This window comes from Rhinopithecus bieti, unplaced genomic scaffold (assembly GCF_001698545.2).
Source record: "Rhinopithecus bieti isolate Rb0 unplaced genomic scaffold, ASM169854v2 scaffold_14700, whole genome shotgun sequence".
Lineage (NCBI taxonomy): Eukaryota > Metazoa > Chordata > Mammalia > Primates > Cercopithecidae > Rhinopithecus > Rhinopithecus bieti.
In genome coordinates this window covers 1,681,899-1,701,086 of record NW_016808194.1, presented here as the reverse complement: position 1 = coordinate 1,701,086, position 19,188 = coordinate 1,681,899, and the positions used below count along the sequence as shown (strand labels likewise).

Sequence of the window (19,188 nt, the reverse complement as noted above, 5' to 3'; positions counted from 1 at the left end):
ATCAAAGCTGTTGAGGAGTTCCCAACTAACCCGCAGACATCTGCTTCAACAGATCTTCTGATACAGCCGCCCAGGCAAATGGATACCAGCCAAAAACAGTCCAAGTGTCCCTGGTTTAAAGCACCATCAAAGGGCCACTCATCCTCCTGTTAGGAGGCAAAGCACCTGAAATCTCCACACTTACCCTTGTATGGGGAGAAGAGATTTCTTACCCATTCATGGCTGATGCCCCTATAACAAAAGACAGATTAACAAGAGAAAAGCAAACAAACTGATTTAATATAAGCTTATGTCACACAGATGTCTTCAGAAATAAAGCCCCAAGGAGACAGGGCAAACTGTATTTTTAGGGACGGTCATACAGAAGTTTGATTAAAGGACATAAGAGTGTGATCTAATGGTAATAAACTCAGGAGTAGGGGTATTTATCAAGGCCTGTTTGTTCAGCGTCATCTTGGCATCCCTGTGTGATATTTCTTTCCTCTGGGTATGGTGCAGTGCCCCTCTGGAATCAGGTCTTAATGATCTATTTTCAGGGGAAGGTCAGCTAGGTCTCATGGCTTGCTTTAGAGGAGGAGTAAGGGGAATTCTTCCTAGTTTCTATGGCCTGCTTCTAGTTTCCTCAAATGCCCAGGTACCATTATTTGAGGTAGTGTGTCCGGAACACGCATCACCTTCTTAGACACAGGGTTTGTTAAGAAATGTGCTCAGGAATGTCCTTTGGATTCTTACCTATTTGTTAATAATACATATGTAATGCCACGTATCTGTATTTACACACACACAGAGCCTTAGTCTGTTTGGTGCTGCTATAACAATACTACAGGCGGAGTAATTTATAAAGAACAAAATTTATCACAGTTCTGGGGTCTGGGAAGCCCCCAGGATCAAGACACCAGCATCTGGTAAGGGCTTTTTTGCTCCATTTTCACATGGCAGAAGGTGGAAGGGCAGGAGAGTGAACTCCCTCTCACAAGCCCTTTTTCATAGCAGCATTAATTCACGAGGGCTCTACCTTCGTGGCCTAAACACCTCCCAAAAGTCCTGCCTCCCAACATTGTTGCATTAGGGGTTAAATTGCCAACACATGAATTTTAGGAGACACATTCAGACCATAACATGTTCATTTGTATACAGATGGTTCCCAACTTACTTTTTTTTTTTTTAAATCAGGGCAGCCTTCATTTTACAAAACAGAATGAAAGTGACGCTACTTTTTTTAAACTTTCTGATGTTGTGAAAGCAATATGCATTCAGTAGAAATCATACTTCAAATTGATTTTGAATTTTGATATTTTCCCAGGCTAGGGATGTGTGGTACGATACTCCCTTGTGATGCTGCGCAGTGGCAGTGAGCCAGCAGCTCCTAGTCAGCCACACAATCATGAGGGTAAACAACTTCCACTCTACAGTGGACTGTGTTGCCAGAAAATTTTGCCCAACTGTACGCTAATGTAAGTGTTCTGAGCACATTTAAGGTAGGCCAGGCTAAGCTCTGGTCAGTAGGATAGTTGTATGAAATGCATTTTGACTTACAATATTTTCAGATTCTGATGGGTTTATTAGGATGTAACCCCACTGTAAGCAGAGGAGCATCTGTATACATATGTATGTCTTCTACAAAGATCTGTGCGTATATGACCCAGCACTCACAAGTTCATGCACACACACATATTGTTTGAAGACCTACTTTTTTACACTTAACACAACTCTGTGTCATTGCATATTCTCTATAGTGTCATTGTAAGTGACGCCATAGAATTCTCTTGTTTGGATTTAGGCTAGTTTATTTAATGAGTTATTCATTCAATGATTTCTTCTAGTTATTTAATGTTATAAATGTCAGAGATATCCTTGTGCCCATACCGTGTGTGGCTCTGTGTGTGTGAGTTCTTTTAACAAGGTTTACTGATTCAGACTCTGCATGGTCTAAGTGCAAAGGATCACAGGCCTCTTATGGCCCCTTTACTATCTTTTGTTAAATTGTATGTGTAGGTTAAAGGCCCAACATATGGTTAGGATGAGGGTTATAACCATGATATTAAGCTCAGGCTCAAGATCCACCCAGTCTTGGGTGAATGACCTTGGGCTAGGTCTTAACCTCTCCGGGATGTAGTTTTCTCATTTGTCAATCGAGTCTGTGACTGATGCTTTGTAAAATTGTTGGGGAGTAAGATTAGGTGTATCAAGTGTCTGGTATGGGGCTGGCACATGGTAACCCCTAAGCCCATGTTAGTCCAGCTTGGATAGTGGGTCATATTCATGCTAATACAATCTCAAAGTTCTGAAACATCATAAAGGGCTTATAACAGATGCTGCTGTCCATTGACCACTTATGTCTTTGTTCCTTAGTTTTCACGGGTGGACCAAGATAAAAGAGGAATTAAATAGTATGTACCCAGTAGGCATGACTAGCTTCATGGGCCTGTGACTTGTGCGGTCGCACAGGGTGCTATGCTTAGTTTAATGCTCTGCTGTTCCTGTCTTGAAATTCTTAATTTTGAACACAGCCTTCCTCTTTCTGTTTTTCACTGGGCCCCACAAATGATGTAGCCAGTGTTGCCTGTAAGATTGTTAAGAGGGTGAAATGAGAACTCACAAAGCACTGAGTGTAGTACTCAGGATATAATAGGACTCAATAATCATTAGGTGACTATAATAATTTTTTGTAAGCAGAAACAACTAAGATAAGTATATTAATAGACATTACATGAAAACAGCAGTGTGAGATATATAATTAATCTCATTTACAGATAAACTGAGGCCCGAGAAATTAAATAACCTGCTAAAACCACATTGCTTATGAAAGCAGAGCTTGGATTCACACCCAAATTCGTCTCACCCAAAGCACCACTGTTGACCTGACCTATTAAGTGTTAGTTGCCTTCATTCCTTCCCAGGAGAACCTCTCTGTAAAACCCTGTATTTAAGCTTACTTGATACCCATAGCTACCGCAAGCCTTACTCCCAGCAGGATTTTCAGAACCCCTCAGAGTGATCCAGAATGTCCGCCAGACCCGGAAACTGTTGAGGCTACAGCAAACGGGAAGTACAGTTCTCCTGCTCACCCTTAGTCACCCTGTCTCATCCCATCCTGTCCTTTCCCCAAGCCTACCCAGAATTACTTGCTCAGAGTTCCATATCTGGGCATATATGACCAGCCTGGTGACAATATAGCTTGCTCCCTTTGGTTCCTGAAAAACTTAGCATCAGATGACTCATGTCTAACTAATACCTCCAGACCTTCATGAGAATCAGTGGGAGATCCACTGGCATTGCGTCCTGGCAAAGTAGCTGTAGGAGATGCCTACGACCCATATACTGAGGACCTGACCATCTGCCTGGTGGCAGGGATCCCTTGCTTTCCTACAGTGCCAGGCTGTGATTTGCTCTGCCCACTCTTTTCCCTGCCAGAAAAGAGAGAAGATCCATTCCACCACGCTGCTCAGAAGCAGGTGGACAGCTTCATGCGGGGAAGTTCTAGTGCAGGCCTGCTAGCGGTGTGTGGCCTCTGAGTAGAGAAGTTAATATGTGAGCATTGCATATGCTAGATTTGAATTTTGAATGTGACAATGAGACTGTTGTTTCAAAGCAATTCCCTAAGTGGCTGTTTGCTCAAGACTTTTGTAGTGTGAACAGAGATTTGGGGGAGGGGGAGAAGCCATCTGCTCCAGAATACTCTTCGAATGACACGATCAAATGACTGCAGAGCAAACTGGAGGGAGTCCAACAGAAAGTTCCCGTCTGCTGCATCCAGCCCCAACCAGCACTCGAGCCATTGTGTTTATGTGAAAGCTCACACGCAGGTTTCAAAGGCAAGGCCGTGATAACCAGGAATGTAAGTGAGATGAGTGTGGAAAAGGCCATGTCAGGGGAGCTTTCTCACCCTGTATCTCACCAATATACCATTTGAAAAACTAAAAAGCCAGGCTTCAGAGAGAAGCTGTCTTTTTTCCTGATGCCTTCATCTATGCATTTGGTTACAATCAATGTATCAGATCAAATGAAAAAGTTGCATTCCTTTGTAAGTTCATTTTTATGTGCTCATCTTCTATTAGTGGTTAGACTCTGAAATCTATTTACTTAAAATATGAGGCAATTTTCTTGTTTTTAAAATATGGCCTGTCTCAATTTGCAAAGCATCCTTGATTCTTATTTTGTTTCTCTAAATACGTGTATGTATGTGTTTTTTCTTTTTCTTTTTGCTATTAGGCATTCATGCAGCCTCACTTGCTGGGAAATGAGTTCACACATTTGGAGTTTCCAAGGAGGGTACAGAGAAAGGAGCTTGGAAAGAAGATGCTCTACAGGGACTTTAATATGACAGGCTGGTAAGAACATGCCTTCCTCCGCCTCGGCACCACACAGTGTGTGTGAAGGAAGCATCACCACCATAAAAAGCCACTTACACAGTTTGGATCAGGAAGCATAGCCAGAGACCTGGGTTTGTGGTGAAGGACAAGGGGCTACACCTGCCTCTGCTATTTTTGTTTAGGACCAAATCACAAGCCTTGGTTTGCCTCTCTGCTTCTTCGAGGCTCTCCTTGGGGATACTGGACCCCGTGAAACTGACCTGATTTCTCACTTCACATGCAGCAAACATTTGAGGGCTTTAAAAACACATGAAGCTTTATGTGTTTAGGTCAGGGTTATTAAAGAGGTAGAATGGCCAAAGGTTTATTGAGCCAGACTGACTTGGGTTCAAATCCTGACTCTGATTTTCTTTTTTTTTTTTTTTTTTTGTTGAGACGGAGTCTCACTCTGTCGCCCAGGCTGGAGTGCAGTGGCCGGATCTCAGCTCACTGCAAGCTCCGCCTCCCAGGTTTACGCCATTCTCCTGCCTCAGCCTCCCAAGTAGCTGGGACTACAGGCGCCCGCCACCTCGCCCGGCTAGTTTTTTGTACTTTTAGTAGAGACGGGGTTTCACCGTGTTAGCCAGGATGGTCTCGATCTCCTGACCTCGTGATCCGTCCGTCTCGGCCTCCCAAAGTGCTGGGATTACAGGCTTGAGCCACCGCGCCCGTCCCCTGACTCTGATTTTTCTAAATGAGCAAAGTTGGTTAAATTGCTTAACCTCTAGAGCCCATTTTTCCATGGATAAAGTGATAACAAGATATGTCCTTTGAAGGTTCGTTATCAAGGCTAAAGTTAATGAGCTGTTCTCATTAATATCACATTCAAACTGAAATAAGAACTCTTGTCTAGGGGGTTCTCTTATTCCAAAAACACAGCTGTGTAAGCATCAAGACCATTTCTAGAATGGAGCAGTGGCTAAAGTTGACTAAGACCTCATCGTTTCTTTTATCTGACTAACAGATATGATGGATAGGTACTTACACTCTATGGTTGATATAAGGATTAAATGAGAGTGCAGTGCCTGGCACTGTGTGGGTGAAGATTTGCTCTTGTGCCCTGGCGTCCTAACAAGCGAGCCTCCTGCCAGTCTGGAAGAACATACGAGAATGAGACAATGGACCCTTTCTTCCCCATATCTCCAACAGAGTCGAAGTAGATTTTCTTATCTCTTCCACATTGACCAAAATAGCAATAGCAGATGGTCACAGCCCAAATTCCCATGGTGATGACTTGGCCAGGGATCTACCTCCAGGCTACATACTGTCTTCAGGGAACAAGTTGAGCTACCCAGCGAAGATAAGAGGCCAATCTAAGGGACTTCTGGTTGTCCTTTGCAAACCAATAGAAGTTCCTCACCTGTATCCACTCTTCTTCCTCTACAACAAGGTTAGCAAACTATGACCTAAGAGTCAGATTCTGCCTACCCCACCTACTTCTATAAATATTTTTTTAAAATATAGCTATTACCATTTGTTTGTTTGATCTGTGACTGCCTTCATTCACACTGCAACAGGGCAGTTAAGTAGTTGCATCAGAGACTGGTTCTAAAGCCTAAGAATTTACCGCTGCTCTAAAATATGAATGGATTTATCAGAAAGGATTCACCTTTGCAGCTCTGAGTTCTGGAGTTTTGATGCCCCAGGGTCATCATACCAACCCTGACTAGGTTTTCTTGTAAATCCATTTTTATTTAGTTAGCAAAATCGGCACTTGTACAGGAAAAGTTTAAGGTGAGAGCTAGTGTAATTCAGCAAAGCATCATGGGACTTAGTCTGGGAATTGTAGAATTTGGAAAGATGGAAGGCTAGGAACCCACATGGTTGTAAACACATGAAAAGAGTAGATCTAAAAGATATCGAGGAATATGACCAGATAGAAGAGGAGAGACTGTGAGAGACAGATGGGGCTGGTACTGAGGGAACATGATAGGGAAAATGGGATGCCAGACAAATTTAGATTTACTGGGAGGCTATGGGGTGCTCTTATATATTCCTAAGAAAGAGAATTAAATGAAAGCAATGTTTTTGGAAGGCCATTCTAAGAGAAGTTGGAATGAAATTGACTAGGAGAGAAAGCAGATTCAGGTACCCAGAGAAAAACTATCATAGCAACATTTATGTGAGGTCTCAAGGACTAAATAGAGGGATAGAAGCAGAAAACACAGAAGGAACGAAAATGAGTAAGAAACTAAATGATTTAGGCCAGGGGATAAAGGTAAGTCTTTGACAACACCAGTTGCCTATTTAAATGTGTCTCTTCAAGTCTGTAGTCTCCTTGAGGGGGACACCAGTGCCTAGTCCTGTGCCTGACACATAGTAGACAGGCAGCAATTACGTATTGGCTGAAAGGAAGAAAAGAAGTATAGTTGACAGAAGTGGGGAGGTCATTGTTGCAGACAGTCGATGTGCACATTTAAAACAGATTGAGCTTGAGGCAAGGCTGTACCTATGTTCTTTCTATGCCAGAAAGGCGAATTAGATCTAAAGTAGTCAAAACAAATAGTAAATATCTGCCTAGGATTTTGCAATAAGGAAAAGTATCTTTGTTGCAGATGCTTAGTACTGATTCAAAGGGGGAGAAGAACAGCTCGTTGTTACTAACTTTGAAAAGCACTCCTAATGAGATAATAGGCACCGTCACTTTAATGGGCAAGATGCTTTCAAAGGCTGTAAAGGTTCCACTCAAACGTCTCTTTGTAAGTAGAATGTGTGATGGGGTTAGTTTTTTTATGTTTCTTTCTCCAAACCCTGGAAGCTCTGTTTTTTGTTTGTTTGTTTGTTTGTTTGTCTTGTTTTGGTTTGGTTTGGTTTTAGTGGCTTGTACATTTTAATATTTAGCAAATGTCTAAAGATTGTCCCGGTTTTATAATTTTTTTAAAAAAAATGTAGCTAAGTTCAGGGACTAGATTATATCCAACTTTATATGCACACAGTTACTTTCGTTCAGTCTTGCGTGCACACTTGCTCTTGTTCTCTTTCTCATTTTCCTTCTCTCTCTCTGTCTCTCTCTCTCTCTCTCTCTCTCTCTCTCTCTCTCTCTCTGCCTCTCTCTCTCTCTGCCTTAGCGTGGTCCTAAGCAGATAAACAGTCCACAAATGGGCTATTTTTAATTGTATGGAACTTCACAGAAGGTACTGAATAATGAAGGAGCCACAACTGAGAATGGCTTTAGTCAGACGTGATTTGCTGATTTGTTTTCAGCCTAATTCCCCACACGGCTGTTGGCTCGCAACCTTGGCTACAAGCAGATTTATGTGCATCTTTGTGCATTTTCTACCTGTTCTGACTTTTGATTTGAAAATAGGACTTAAGGTGAAGAAAAGCCCTTTACATCTTTGTTAGAAGAACCTAAGAAATTGAAAACCAGTTTAGGCCAAGCCCAGTGGCTCACACCTATAATCCCAGCATTTGGGGAGGCATAGGTGGTAGGATCAGTTGAGTCCAGGAATTCGAGGGTGCAGTGAGCCAGAATCACGCCACTGCACTCCAGTCTGGGCAACAGAGCAAAACCACATCTCTAAATAAGTAAATGAATCAATAAATCAATCATCCATTCAATTTAGACTACTGCCTATATAAAGCACCGCCCCCCCCAACTTTAATGAATTCCTTTTTAAAATGTTTTTACCCTCTAACAGAAAGCCTTAGATCTAGCAGTTATTGTTTAGGACTTAAAGATGGGAGGCTGGGCATGGTGGCTGATGCCTATAATCCTGGCACTTTGAGAGGCCGAGATGGGAGGATCACTTGAGCCCAGGAGTTCAAGACCAGCCTGGGCAACATAAGGAGACCCCATCTCTATAACAAATTTTTTAAATTAGCCAGGCGTGGTGGCACATGCCTATGGTCTCAGCTCCTCGGGAGGCTGGGATGGAAGGATTACTTGGGCCTGGAACCCATTTTTCTGAAACCTTCTCACAGGTAAAAGCTGTGAGAATCCTTGTAGTAAAGGATTACTACTGCAAAGCTGTTTAATCCTTGTAGTAAATGCCTAGTTGTGGAATTTTTTTTCTTCTTCATTCCCCACTAATCATCATGATAATTGGGCCGACAATTATTGGAAGAGCTAAGGGCCAGACACTATGATGAGAGCTTTACCTGATTCCTCATACCTAACTCTTAAAACAGTCCTAGGAACTAGGTACATTTTACAGATGAGGAAACTGAGGCACAGAGCTAAGTTGCTCAAGGTTATAGAACTCATAAAAGGAGAAAGTGGGATATGAATCCAGGCAGCGTAACTTCAGAGTGTGTGGTGCTTACTAAGATGCTGAACTGCCGGATGTGGAATGACTCCCCGTTACTCCCATTTTGCAGGTGAGCACATTGAGGCCTAGAGGTATTAGGCGGTTTGCTCAGCCTCCCCTGATGCAAACGTGTCAGAATAAGGACTAGAATCCAGGTTTCTGACTGTTGGGGTTCTTACACAATGTGCCAGTCAGCTTTTCTTTAGGATAATTAGACATGATAATTCCATTTCGAGCTTCGGTGTACATTTAAGCAGGGGCCCTCTATCCACCAGGACCAGGACCACTGTCTTGACGATCCTATAGGGTCAAGAGGATGGAATGAAGCATATTAGGAGCTGCTGAGGCCGTCACTTTTCTAGTCCCCAGTCTGACCCTGTAGACCATTGGTCAAATTAAACTGATGCTTCACACTTCTCACTAAGAGCCTGTGTCATTTGGGGGTGGGGGTTCTGGGGAAGATCCCAAAAGAACCAGTTCTTAGAAAAATTGCCTGCTGTCATTAGAGGAGCATCGCGCCGGCGCTCGGTGGTGTGTCTGCCGCAGGAGGAAGTGTGGGAGAGGATGTCAGCTCTGGGAAGCCTTGTCTCATAATTAAGAATGAGTCTGTTGCCTCTTTATGGGGATCCTTTTTTTCCCACCCTCGCGCTTTCTCAGAGACTGGAGCAGCTTGGCAGGCCCAAATTGTTTTGAGGACAAAAGGTTATTGTCACCAGGACCTTCATAATGCAGTTGGCCTCTTCCCTGGCTCCCCACCTCCCCTTCCCCTCTCCTCAGATAGTTTGCACAGTGGCTCGATTTACAAAGCCGCTCTCTTCGCAGTGCCCCCAGCGCTGAGTTCATTCCTGATGGAGTCTTCCCTTGCTCTCCCTATCACCCCCTTGGCTCTCACCTCCTGTGCATGGTGTCATTGGTCCCGGTGCCAGAGTCCTCAAGCTGGGGCCCATCCTCCCCATCCCTTTGTGTTGAGCTGCTGTTGCAGGATGCACACTGTAGCTGGCATTGTGTTGCCTTGAGAGCAGTGTATCCCGACCCGCAGGCCTCTGAGATGTCTCAGGCTGTAATTTACTGGCAAGTGTCTGTGTTACCGAGTTGAAACAGCAGTTTCTCACAGCTGGCTTTGTGGCACCAAGTCTCTGCTTCTGTGACTGCTAGCTATTTCGCTTTCTCAAGTAGGATCAGCGTACTTTGTGCCATGTCCAGCCACATGGGGTGGCAAGCAAGCCAGGGACCCAGAAGGACATGTGTGTGGGAGCGGGCTGAAACTTCACCCATGGCGCCAGGCCAGGTTCTCCGGCAGCTGTTCCTGGGCTGATGGGATTTGTAGAGAGAGCAAGGGCCAAAGAAGAAAAGTCCATCTTGTGAATGCTAGATTGCTTCCAGATGGTTCTGGTCATGAGCAAAGTATACCAGAATTCTTCCTTTAAGCAAAGCCTTTCTAACGCTATGATGGTCTTATTTCAGGGGCAGGCTGGACTGGTAACTTGAGATCACATGCTTGACTTGGTAAAGAGAGTCCTGTTTTGGTGATAGGCACCTTGCGTACTTTGCTCTGCCAAGCTTCTGGGGCCTTGGGCAAATCCTGGCCTAGGTCTCTCGCTTGTAAAATACTTCCTCTGACCATTGCTGCCAACCTCTAAGTGTGCTGGGGGCAGGGGGTGGGCTTTGCTCTGCTTTTAGAGCTGCTGGAAAAGACAGATCCCATTAGAAAGATTCCAGAGATGGCGATGTTTTATTTTGTCCCTTAGAGCCCCTAATTTTTATAATTCTAACTTGATGATACATCATGATAATTTTCCTTCCTCTCTTTTCCTTAAAACTATGAGCAAATAGGGGATTTTCCACTGGGAGCAGAGTGGAGTCAGCTCGTTTTCTCCTTTCAGCACTTTCTACTTTTATTGAGGCAAAGAAAACCTTTTCCATTCTCTGTGCTCTCGAGCACAGTAGCCACTAGCTACATGTGGCCATTTAAATTAGTTAAAATTACATAAATTAAAAATTTATTTCCCAAGTTGCCCTAGCCGAATCTCAGTTGCTCAGTAGCCACATGTGGCTAGTGGCTGCTGAATTGGACCATGCAGATATAGAACGTTTCCATCATCACAGAAAGTTCTACGGGATGGTGCTGTGGTCTCCATTGTAGAAGAGCGTGGGTGTAGTTGGGAATGGGGTGGTGCAAGGAACTCTCTGTAACTCAACATCCCAACAGCAAAGAGTTTTTTGGTTTGGTTTTTTTTTTTTTTTTTTTTTTTTTAAAGACAGGGTCTCACTCTATCACCCAGGCTGGAAGGCAATTGCATGACCATAGCTCACTGCAGCCTCTACCTCCCAGGCTCAGGTGAGAAAGAGGGAAAAGTACCAAGTTTGAATTTTTCAATTACTCTGTAAAACTCGAGTCAAGCCTCTTGAGTAGCTGGTACTATAGGTGTGTGACACCACACCCTGCTAACTTTTGTGTACTTTATAGAGACAGGGTTTTGCCATGTTACCCAGACTGGTCTCGAACTCCTGGGTTCAAGCAGTCCTCCTGCCTCAGCCTTCCAAAGTGCTGAGATTATAGGCATGAGCCACCGAACCTGGCAGCAAAGAGTTTTTTAAAAGCTGGGTACTGATAAGTGTGGACAGGGAATGGTGTAGCCACACCAGCCTCCGGTGCCTCTGCTGCCGGACTCTGAGTCTGCAGACAGGTGGGCATCACACCCCTTTTCTGATCCCCAGGGGCATCAGTCATTGTGCTTAGGAACAACTCACCTCATAGCCAGTGGTCACTTTTGGGCCACCAAGAAGCTGCATCCAGCTGGCCAGACTAAAGAGAGACCCGTTTCATCGGCCCTAGTCAGGGGTGCACTTCCCTCCCCAAGCAGCCCGGCAGCCTTCTTTCAGCTCTCAGCTGTCTCCTGGATGAGGACCAGCTGTGGGCACTGTTGTCCCTCTTGCTTTTCCTTTGATTTCTTGGGGAGTATCTCAGGCCCTGAGAACATGATTTTAAAGCAGCTTGGCTTCCAACCCTTTCCATTGTGTTTGGGGCAACCTTTATTCTCCATCTATAGCCTGCAGCTTGGCTTGGGGAGGAGAGGCACAGCCCCACAGCGTCAGGCTTCTTACCAACAATCCAGATGCTTTCTGGAGAGAGAAACTCACTGCAGATAGTTCCACGCATGGTCTGGAGCTGCCAGGTTGGGTTTTACAAATATAGATACAGCTTCTATCTTATTCTTTATTGCTCTCTTCAATGCCCTCTGACAGTGCATTCAAGCAGGCTGACAAGGAAGTGGATAAGCAGATTGAGAAACGCCACAGAATGCTTTATGAAGCCAACTTCAGAGCTGCACCCGCATTTAATATAAATTGATTTATTGAATCAAGCACAGAAGCCCTGTTACAGAAACCCCAGGCTTTATCCTCTTGAGGACCACCTAATAAAGCAGCCCCAACTGACACTCCTCATTAGCTTTTCCACAGATCCCATGGCAGTTTTTAAAGGGACAGTGTCCCTCTTTTGGGCCCGAATTTATATGTTGGCCATGCCTGTGGGTCTAATTAGCTCACCATTATTAGCCTTCCTTGGAAACCCTGCATTTTTGAACAGCTTGACTCTTGAGTTTTACAGAGTAATTGAAAAATTCAAACTCGGTACTTTTCCCTCTTTCTGCTTTTAATCACTCTTAGCCCAGTCTTCGGAAATTTACCTACAGATGTCTCTGGCATTTGGGGGGCACAGAAGGATCTCTCAGTCCCACGCCAGTGTAAATCCTGATGTTGCTGTCATGCCGCAGACCTACCTTATGAGGAGACTTTTTATACTCACCAGAGAAATATGATACTTTAATTTTATAATTACTTCACAAGAAAGCAGGCTTTTCCCTAGTGAAACCTGGTATTCATTTCCTCTCAGCAACTTGTATTTTCATAATTTAATGATTACGGGCCACCTTGGCAGCAGTCTGATTGCTGAAAGCACTCTGAAAATCTGACCTTGTAGAGAAAGGGGCAGGGGGGATCATTTCAGAGAATTTTAACCCCAAACCTCAATAGATTATCCAGGATGGGGATAGGCTGGGGCAGGGATTAGGCACCTGAAAAGTCCCTGTGTTCCAAATTCCAGTGGGGCTGGAGTCCAAGTCAGAATGGGTCAGCCCCACATGGGGAGGGGCCTCTCCCGGGGCTTCCAGAGCTGAGATGATGAATGGTTATTTGCTATGTGCATGTTCTGCATCTTTTCAAGATTTGCAGCTCTAGCTGCAGGAGCAGCAGGGAAGAAAGCGAGCCCTGCTGCGTGCAGCACATCTCCTGACAGTGATGAATGACTCCCTGCTCCCTGCCCTCCTGCGCAGGAGGCCAGTGGAAGCTATGGGGTCTTTACGAATGGTTGCAAGCCAAGACAGACAGGCTTTGTCAGACCACAGGGAGGAGAAAGAAAAGAGATGCCCCCACCAGCTCACTCCCTATTGATCATCACTCACCCTGCACACGCATGCACGCATGAATGCACTCACACACGTCTCTCTGCTTCAATGAGTAAAAGTTTATTGTCCTAAAGTGGCCAAACTACTTCCAAGCCTTTCTTCCCCACTCAGGCCCTTCAAACACTCACAGCATTTATCTCTATTATCCACATACGCTTAAGCAGAGTGTGTGTACCGCATGTCCCCTGTGACTGGTGTTTGGGGTTGTACAGTATGTATATGATGAGAACATAGCTACAAGTCATCTGGGGAAGTTTGGGGATGTCAAGTGCTTATAAAAATCTCTCTTAAAGTAGTGTCCTTTTAACCAAGAAGGCCCTGTAGACACTTCTCATATATTTGACAGACTTGTATTGTACACCTACTACACAGTAGATGTTGAGTAGCAGTTAAGAGCAAGGACACTGGAGCCAGACTGCCTAGCTGGGCCAATCCCCACCTCAGATCATTTTGCCACTCTCAACTTGGCTTCCCCATTTGTAAAATGAAGCTAATAATGGTACTTGAGGCCAGGTGTAGTGGCTCACGCCTGTAATCCCAACACTTTGGGAGGCTGAAGCGGGTGGATCTTTTGTGGCCATGAGTTCACGACCAGCCTGGGCAACATGGGGAGACCCTATCTCTACAAAAAATACAAAAATTTTCTGGGTGTGGTGGCATGTGCCTATAGTCCCAGCTACTGGGGGGGCTGAAGTGGGCAGATCACTTGAGCCCAGGAAGTCAAGGCTGCAGTGAGCTGTGATCATACCACTGCACTCCAGCCTGGGCAAAAGAACAAGATCCTATCCCAGACAAACAAACAAAACAGTACCTGATAATAGTTGGGATATCATGGGTTAGTAAGGTTGAGTGCATTGAACAAAGCCTGGCATATAATAGTGCACGATGAGTGTCTAATACTATCATCATTAGCTATTATGGAGAGTGAAAGGGTCAGCAAGAGCTGCTGCTGGCCTCAGGAGGTTTACAATCTATTATTTGCTGAAATGCTGCCTCTGCAAGGTAATGAGAAGCTAGAAAACAAAAAGACAAAGGAAGGCAGTTTCGAGAAGAAACTAAAGTCAGATCAGGTCTGCTGGCTGCCTCTGCCTAGCAGGTCTGTCCTGCAGCGTGGCAGATGAAGATGGGTTTGGCATAGAGAAGGCAGAGCTCTTGTCTGTGAGAAGAGGCACTGTCAGTACAGTCAGGAAGCCCGTTGCCAGCCCCTCTGTCCCAGGTACTATATTTGATAGGATGTTTTTTGGTTTGGGGACTTGCTTATATTTGCCTCTGGCTTCTAGATGCTGGACTTTTTTTTTTTTTTTTTTTTTAAGAGACAGTCTCACTCCACTCTGTCGCTCAGGCTGGAGTGCAGTGGTGTGATCTCAGCCCACTGCAACCTCCACCTCCCAGGTTCAAGTGATTTTGATGCCTCAGCCTCCTGAGTAGCTGGGACTATAGGCGTGCACCAACATGCCGGGCTAATTTTTGTATTTTTAGTAGAGACAGGGTTTCACCATGTTGGCCTGGCTGGTCTGGAACTCCTGAGCTCAAGTGATCTGACCACCTCGGCCTCCCAAAGTGCTGGGATTACAGGTGTGAGCCACACTGCACCCAGCTGATGCTGGACCTTTTAATGTACTCCCGTGGTCTTCCAAACCATACCCAAGAAACTGGGAGAGTCAAACCCGTCTGTGGTTAAAGCATGTCCTTGCATCGGAAGGATCTCATCAGATAGGACTATGTTAGCTTCAAAGAAATTGCCATGTGGCCCAAGACTGGTTTTCTGGAATTTTTTTTTTTTTTTTTTTTTTTTTTTTTGAGATGGAGTTTCACTCTTGTTGCCCAGGCTGGAGTGCAATGGCCTGATCCGGCTCACTGCAACCTCCACTTCCTGGGTTTAAGCAATTCTCCTGCCTCAGCCTCCCAAGTAGCAGGGATTACAGGCATGTGCCACCATGCCAGGCTAATTCTGTATTTTTAGTAGAGATGGGGTTTCTCCATGTTGATCAAGCTAGTTGTGAACTCCCGACCTCAGATGATCTGCCCGCCTCAGCCTCCCAAAGTGCTGGGATTACAGTTGTGAGCCACTGCGGCCGGCCTTTCTGGAAATTTATTGAACAATATCATTTCACCTTTAAACCTATTCTTCAAATTTCAGCAGTGGGGGAAGTAGATCTGTTAGAACGTATGTATAAATAACTAAAGGAAGACAAAAGATAAGAGTTATACACAAAGGTTTGAAGAAAATGCCCGTGGCTGTGGTGGAGGGAGTAGTTGTTTTGAGAGGGGAGACTGGGATTGGGGAGGACTTCTTGGAGAAGATTGTTTGAACCCAAGATCTGGATTATGAGAGGGGTTTCAAGAAGGCTGGAGGGAAGGACATTCTGAGCAAAGGGCACTGTGCCAGCAGAAGCCCAGAGGGGTGAAAATGTGATGTGTGTTTTGGGAATTTGGAAGCCAGGGATAATATTCAAAATATTTGGACAATCAAAATGGACGAGTAGGCCCCAGCTGGGCTGCAGCAGGGTCCTAGAAGCCTCCCTGCTGTGCCAGGCATTAACCCTTTATTTGCTGTTACATCTTGGGGATTCTAGGGGAGAGTCCAGAGCAGCAGATGGGGGTATTCATGGAGACTGAGACAGCCATCGTTTGCCGGCTAGCATGGAGTGTTTCAATGTTTTAGCCCTTCGTGTGCAGTTATGTTGGTGTATATCAGCTAGATAATGGTCCTGGGAGGCTCACATAAGTGTCATGTAGGAGGGAGCGAGAGAGTGGAGAGCAGTGGTGGGCAGCGAAGCAGACTATGAAACTAGGTAAGTACATGGGAGTCAGCTCATGGGGAACCAGCCTAACGATGCCAATAATGAACAGAATTTTATTTTCCTACCCTTAAGAGCTCCACACCTTAGGGTGGAATGTGAAGTATGAAAATTACACACAGGGCAGAAACACGGAGCTGACAACATGTATATCCAGGACATATAGGGGACTACTAGGAGAAGAGGGAGGGGGCGTGAGCTGGAAAACTACCTATCGGGTACTATGCTGACACTTGGGTGATGGGACCATCTGTACCTCAAACCTTAGCATCACACAATCTACCAGTGTAACAAACCTGCACATGTACCTCCTGAATCCAAAATAAATAATAAATGAATAAAAATAAAATTTTTATCAGTGACTTAAAAGGTGATTTAAGAAAAAAAAAGGATGCATGGGCCAATTCTCAGCCTATTTTTAGGATCCCATTTTTCAGGAAATTCCAGAGAAGTAGGTACACTGCCACTCCTGAAATTTTCCAGGTACTCACAAGCCCACCAAGGAAACATTTTCCTGCGTCCAACCAACACTTTAGCAGTTATAATTAGTTCACTCTTACCAGTGCTTGATAAATTTTCTGCTTTTCCCAGCTCCCCAGCAGGAAATCATCTGGGGTTCTGGTTTAACACTCCTTGCTTCTGGGCTTACCCTAGTAATCCACACACAAGAGCTGGAAAGCCACCACTCCAAACCCTGAAAAATCTCAACCTACCGCCACTGTCCTCTTACCTTGAGACAAGTAAATCAAGGACTTATTAAGAGAGAGGCTGAAGTTTTCTGTCTGTTCCTTGCTGGAGAGCTGAATGCATATCTCCCTGTAAGGGCCAGGAAGGCTGATAACAAAGATGCCAGCAGTGTTTCAGGGCCAGCGTGTTGTTTGTCAGTTGCCTGTCTCCTTTGTTGTGATCAGATCATAAGGAAAGCTTCAGAAGCCTCATGAGGGGATGGAGCACATTCACTTTTTGTTCTTCATCTGGTTGTTCTGGCAAAAGCAATAATATTCTGCCATATTCTCGATTCAGATTCTGCTGATATGGGATCAGCCTTGTCAGTCTTCCAGGGTAGATCAGATGCTATGTATCACTCTCTGTACCTAAAGGATAAGGCACAGAGCTTCATCTCTGTGAGACAATCGGTTTCAACTACTATTCATTCAGTGAACCAGGTGTCAGGTTGGGCATTGAAGATACAAAGAAGAAAAAAACAGTCCCAAGCCTCATGGTGTTTACAGTCTAGTGTCAGGACAGGGCCATATATGGATAATTAGTTTCATACAAAACTGATAGACAAAGGTTTACCTAGAGTGAAGCTTTGTCATCTGGGGCAATTACTGAAAACATTCCAGGGTCTACCTTATCTGCTGCATTAGAATCCCTATGGATTCTGCATTTTTTAATCAGCGCCCCAGGCAATTGCTATATATCCTTAAACACTGGCTTTGGGCAGCCCTAGACTTTGTTACAATGGATATGAACAACAGTTTGCAGAAGTGATTGGTTAAAGAGCACCGTGCAGCCTGGGCTATAAAAATATTGGGACTCCTGGGCTGCTGGTGGTCTTCGCCCCGGTTATCTCCTTGCTATTGCTTGGGAATGTCTTTGTCCACCTGCAGTGAGCCAGTGAGTGTTCATAAGGTGCCAGTAGACTGGACTGGCAGTGGCTGATAAGGGATGGCAAAGCCTTCAGGTACAGCAGTGGGTCAGGGTCAGATTAGGCCTCCTCTTTTTCCTTTTTTGTGCCCATAACCTGGATAGTCCAGCCTTCACGCATAGTATGAATACATGGGATAGGCCAGGAGACCGTGCTGCCCAGGGCATTTAACTTAATGGTTTCGCATTCCTGCTCACCCTCAGTAAATGCTACACACCCCATCCCCAAGGGGTCCCATTGGATCACGCTGTGGAAAGCTGGGCGCCTAGGTATGAAAATCTGGAGTCTGACTTTATTGCACCTGAACACTTTGAATGCCAAAGCTCAGGTTAAATCTAATTCTATAGTGACCTTGTACATCTGCCATATTGTTAAGAGACAACCCTAGTTTTCAACCCTAGGAGTATTGGTATGTTTTAACTTCTATGAGACTTACCATTATAAAAACCCAAAAGGTGAGGATGAGCTTTAAAAAAATTTTTTTACAATTTAATTTTAGGAAGAGAATTAGTAATTAAACATTCTTTTGCATATCATGTCATTTTGTGGTATTTATGCAGATTCCTAACTCTTCACAGAGGGGCAGAGAAGCGTGGTTAAGAGTGTAACTCAGTTGGGACAGACCTGAAGTGAGCTTGACCCCTATTTCCCCCCAGAGGTACGACCTCTCTTATGCTTCCATTTTCTTATCTGTGTAATGAGGTTAATGTTTCTATCTACCTTACAGTGTTATGGTGAGGATTATGTAAGTTTTAAAAAATATAAATCCTTAGTGCCTGGAACAAAAAGATTGTATAATAAACATTGGGGTATGTGAAAATCTGTTAACTGCTGGGCGTGAGGTGAGAGCAGAAAATTTAACAACAGCTGCCTTTGCTCTCCATCCTCTGAAACAACAGGTCCACCTTGATGCAGGAGCTAAGAGTGTGGTATTCCTCCCATGGGTAAATATCGACAGCTGTTACTCAGGCCTGTGCTTCTTCCCTTGGGGGCCTGAATAATGTGGGAGTTAGCGGAAGATTTCAGAAGAGTTTGGGAAGCTACAAGATAAGCCTGTATTTCACCTGAAAATTTTGGGAGTGAGGTAGAAGGACTTCATGTGTAGACTTGTGCAAAACTCTCATGGTTTTTAAAGATAAAACAGAAGACTCAAAGCACTGATACTTGAGCTCTACACTGTGTAATGTTATCAGTTCAAAGGCACTCGGGTGGAAAGCCTTGAAATGATGTAGCATAGGGTAAAGTCCTTGCATGTGGCTTCTCCCAGGGGACACTGCAGGACTCTGCTCCATGATACAAATATCTGCCTGACCAGAGTGGGAGAAGCTTCGTGAGGGAAAGCTGCAAGGGCCGGCACAGAAGAACTGCCTGTGCAGCAGAAACCCTCTTTATAATTAATAATCTGTTTGCTATTTTCACCTCACCGTTTGTAGCTATGGGGTCAATTTTGTTCATATCCTGATTGGTATATATTGACTTGATCTCATACAGTATAAAGGGAATGTCAATGAAATTCATGTTTATTTCAGAATAAATGGTCCCTGAGAAAGCTGAAATCACTCCACATTTGTGTGCTCATGGAGTAAGGGTCTCTGATTCATATCCGTGGAGAGAGCTAAATGGTATTGATTAGAATATGAAGCTGTTATGGCCAAGTGTAAATGCACA

At 44.5% G+C, this 19,188-nt stretch overlaps 1 protein-coding gene across 5 annotated transcripts in view; it reads left to right on the top strand.

Moving 5' to 3' along the window:
• Positions 1-19,188, top strand: part of PPM1H (protein phosphatase, Mg2+/Mn2+ dependent 1H) — a 293,660-nt gene that overhangs the window by 212,217 nt on the left and 62,255 nt on the right. For all 5 annotated transcript variants that reach the window (XR_001887950.1, XR_001887949.1, XR_001887951.1 and 2 more), the window contains exon 6: positions 4,213-4,331. Coding sequence is in view for 1 of the 5 variants with exons in the window: in XM_017885695.1 (XP_017741184.1) it covers positions 4,213-4,331 (119 nt within the window). In the remaining 4 variants the exon portion in view is untranslated. The remainder of the gene's footprint in view (positions 1-4,212; positions 4,332-19,188) is intronic.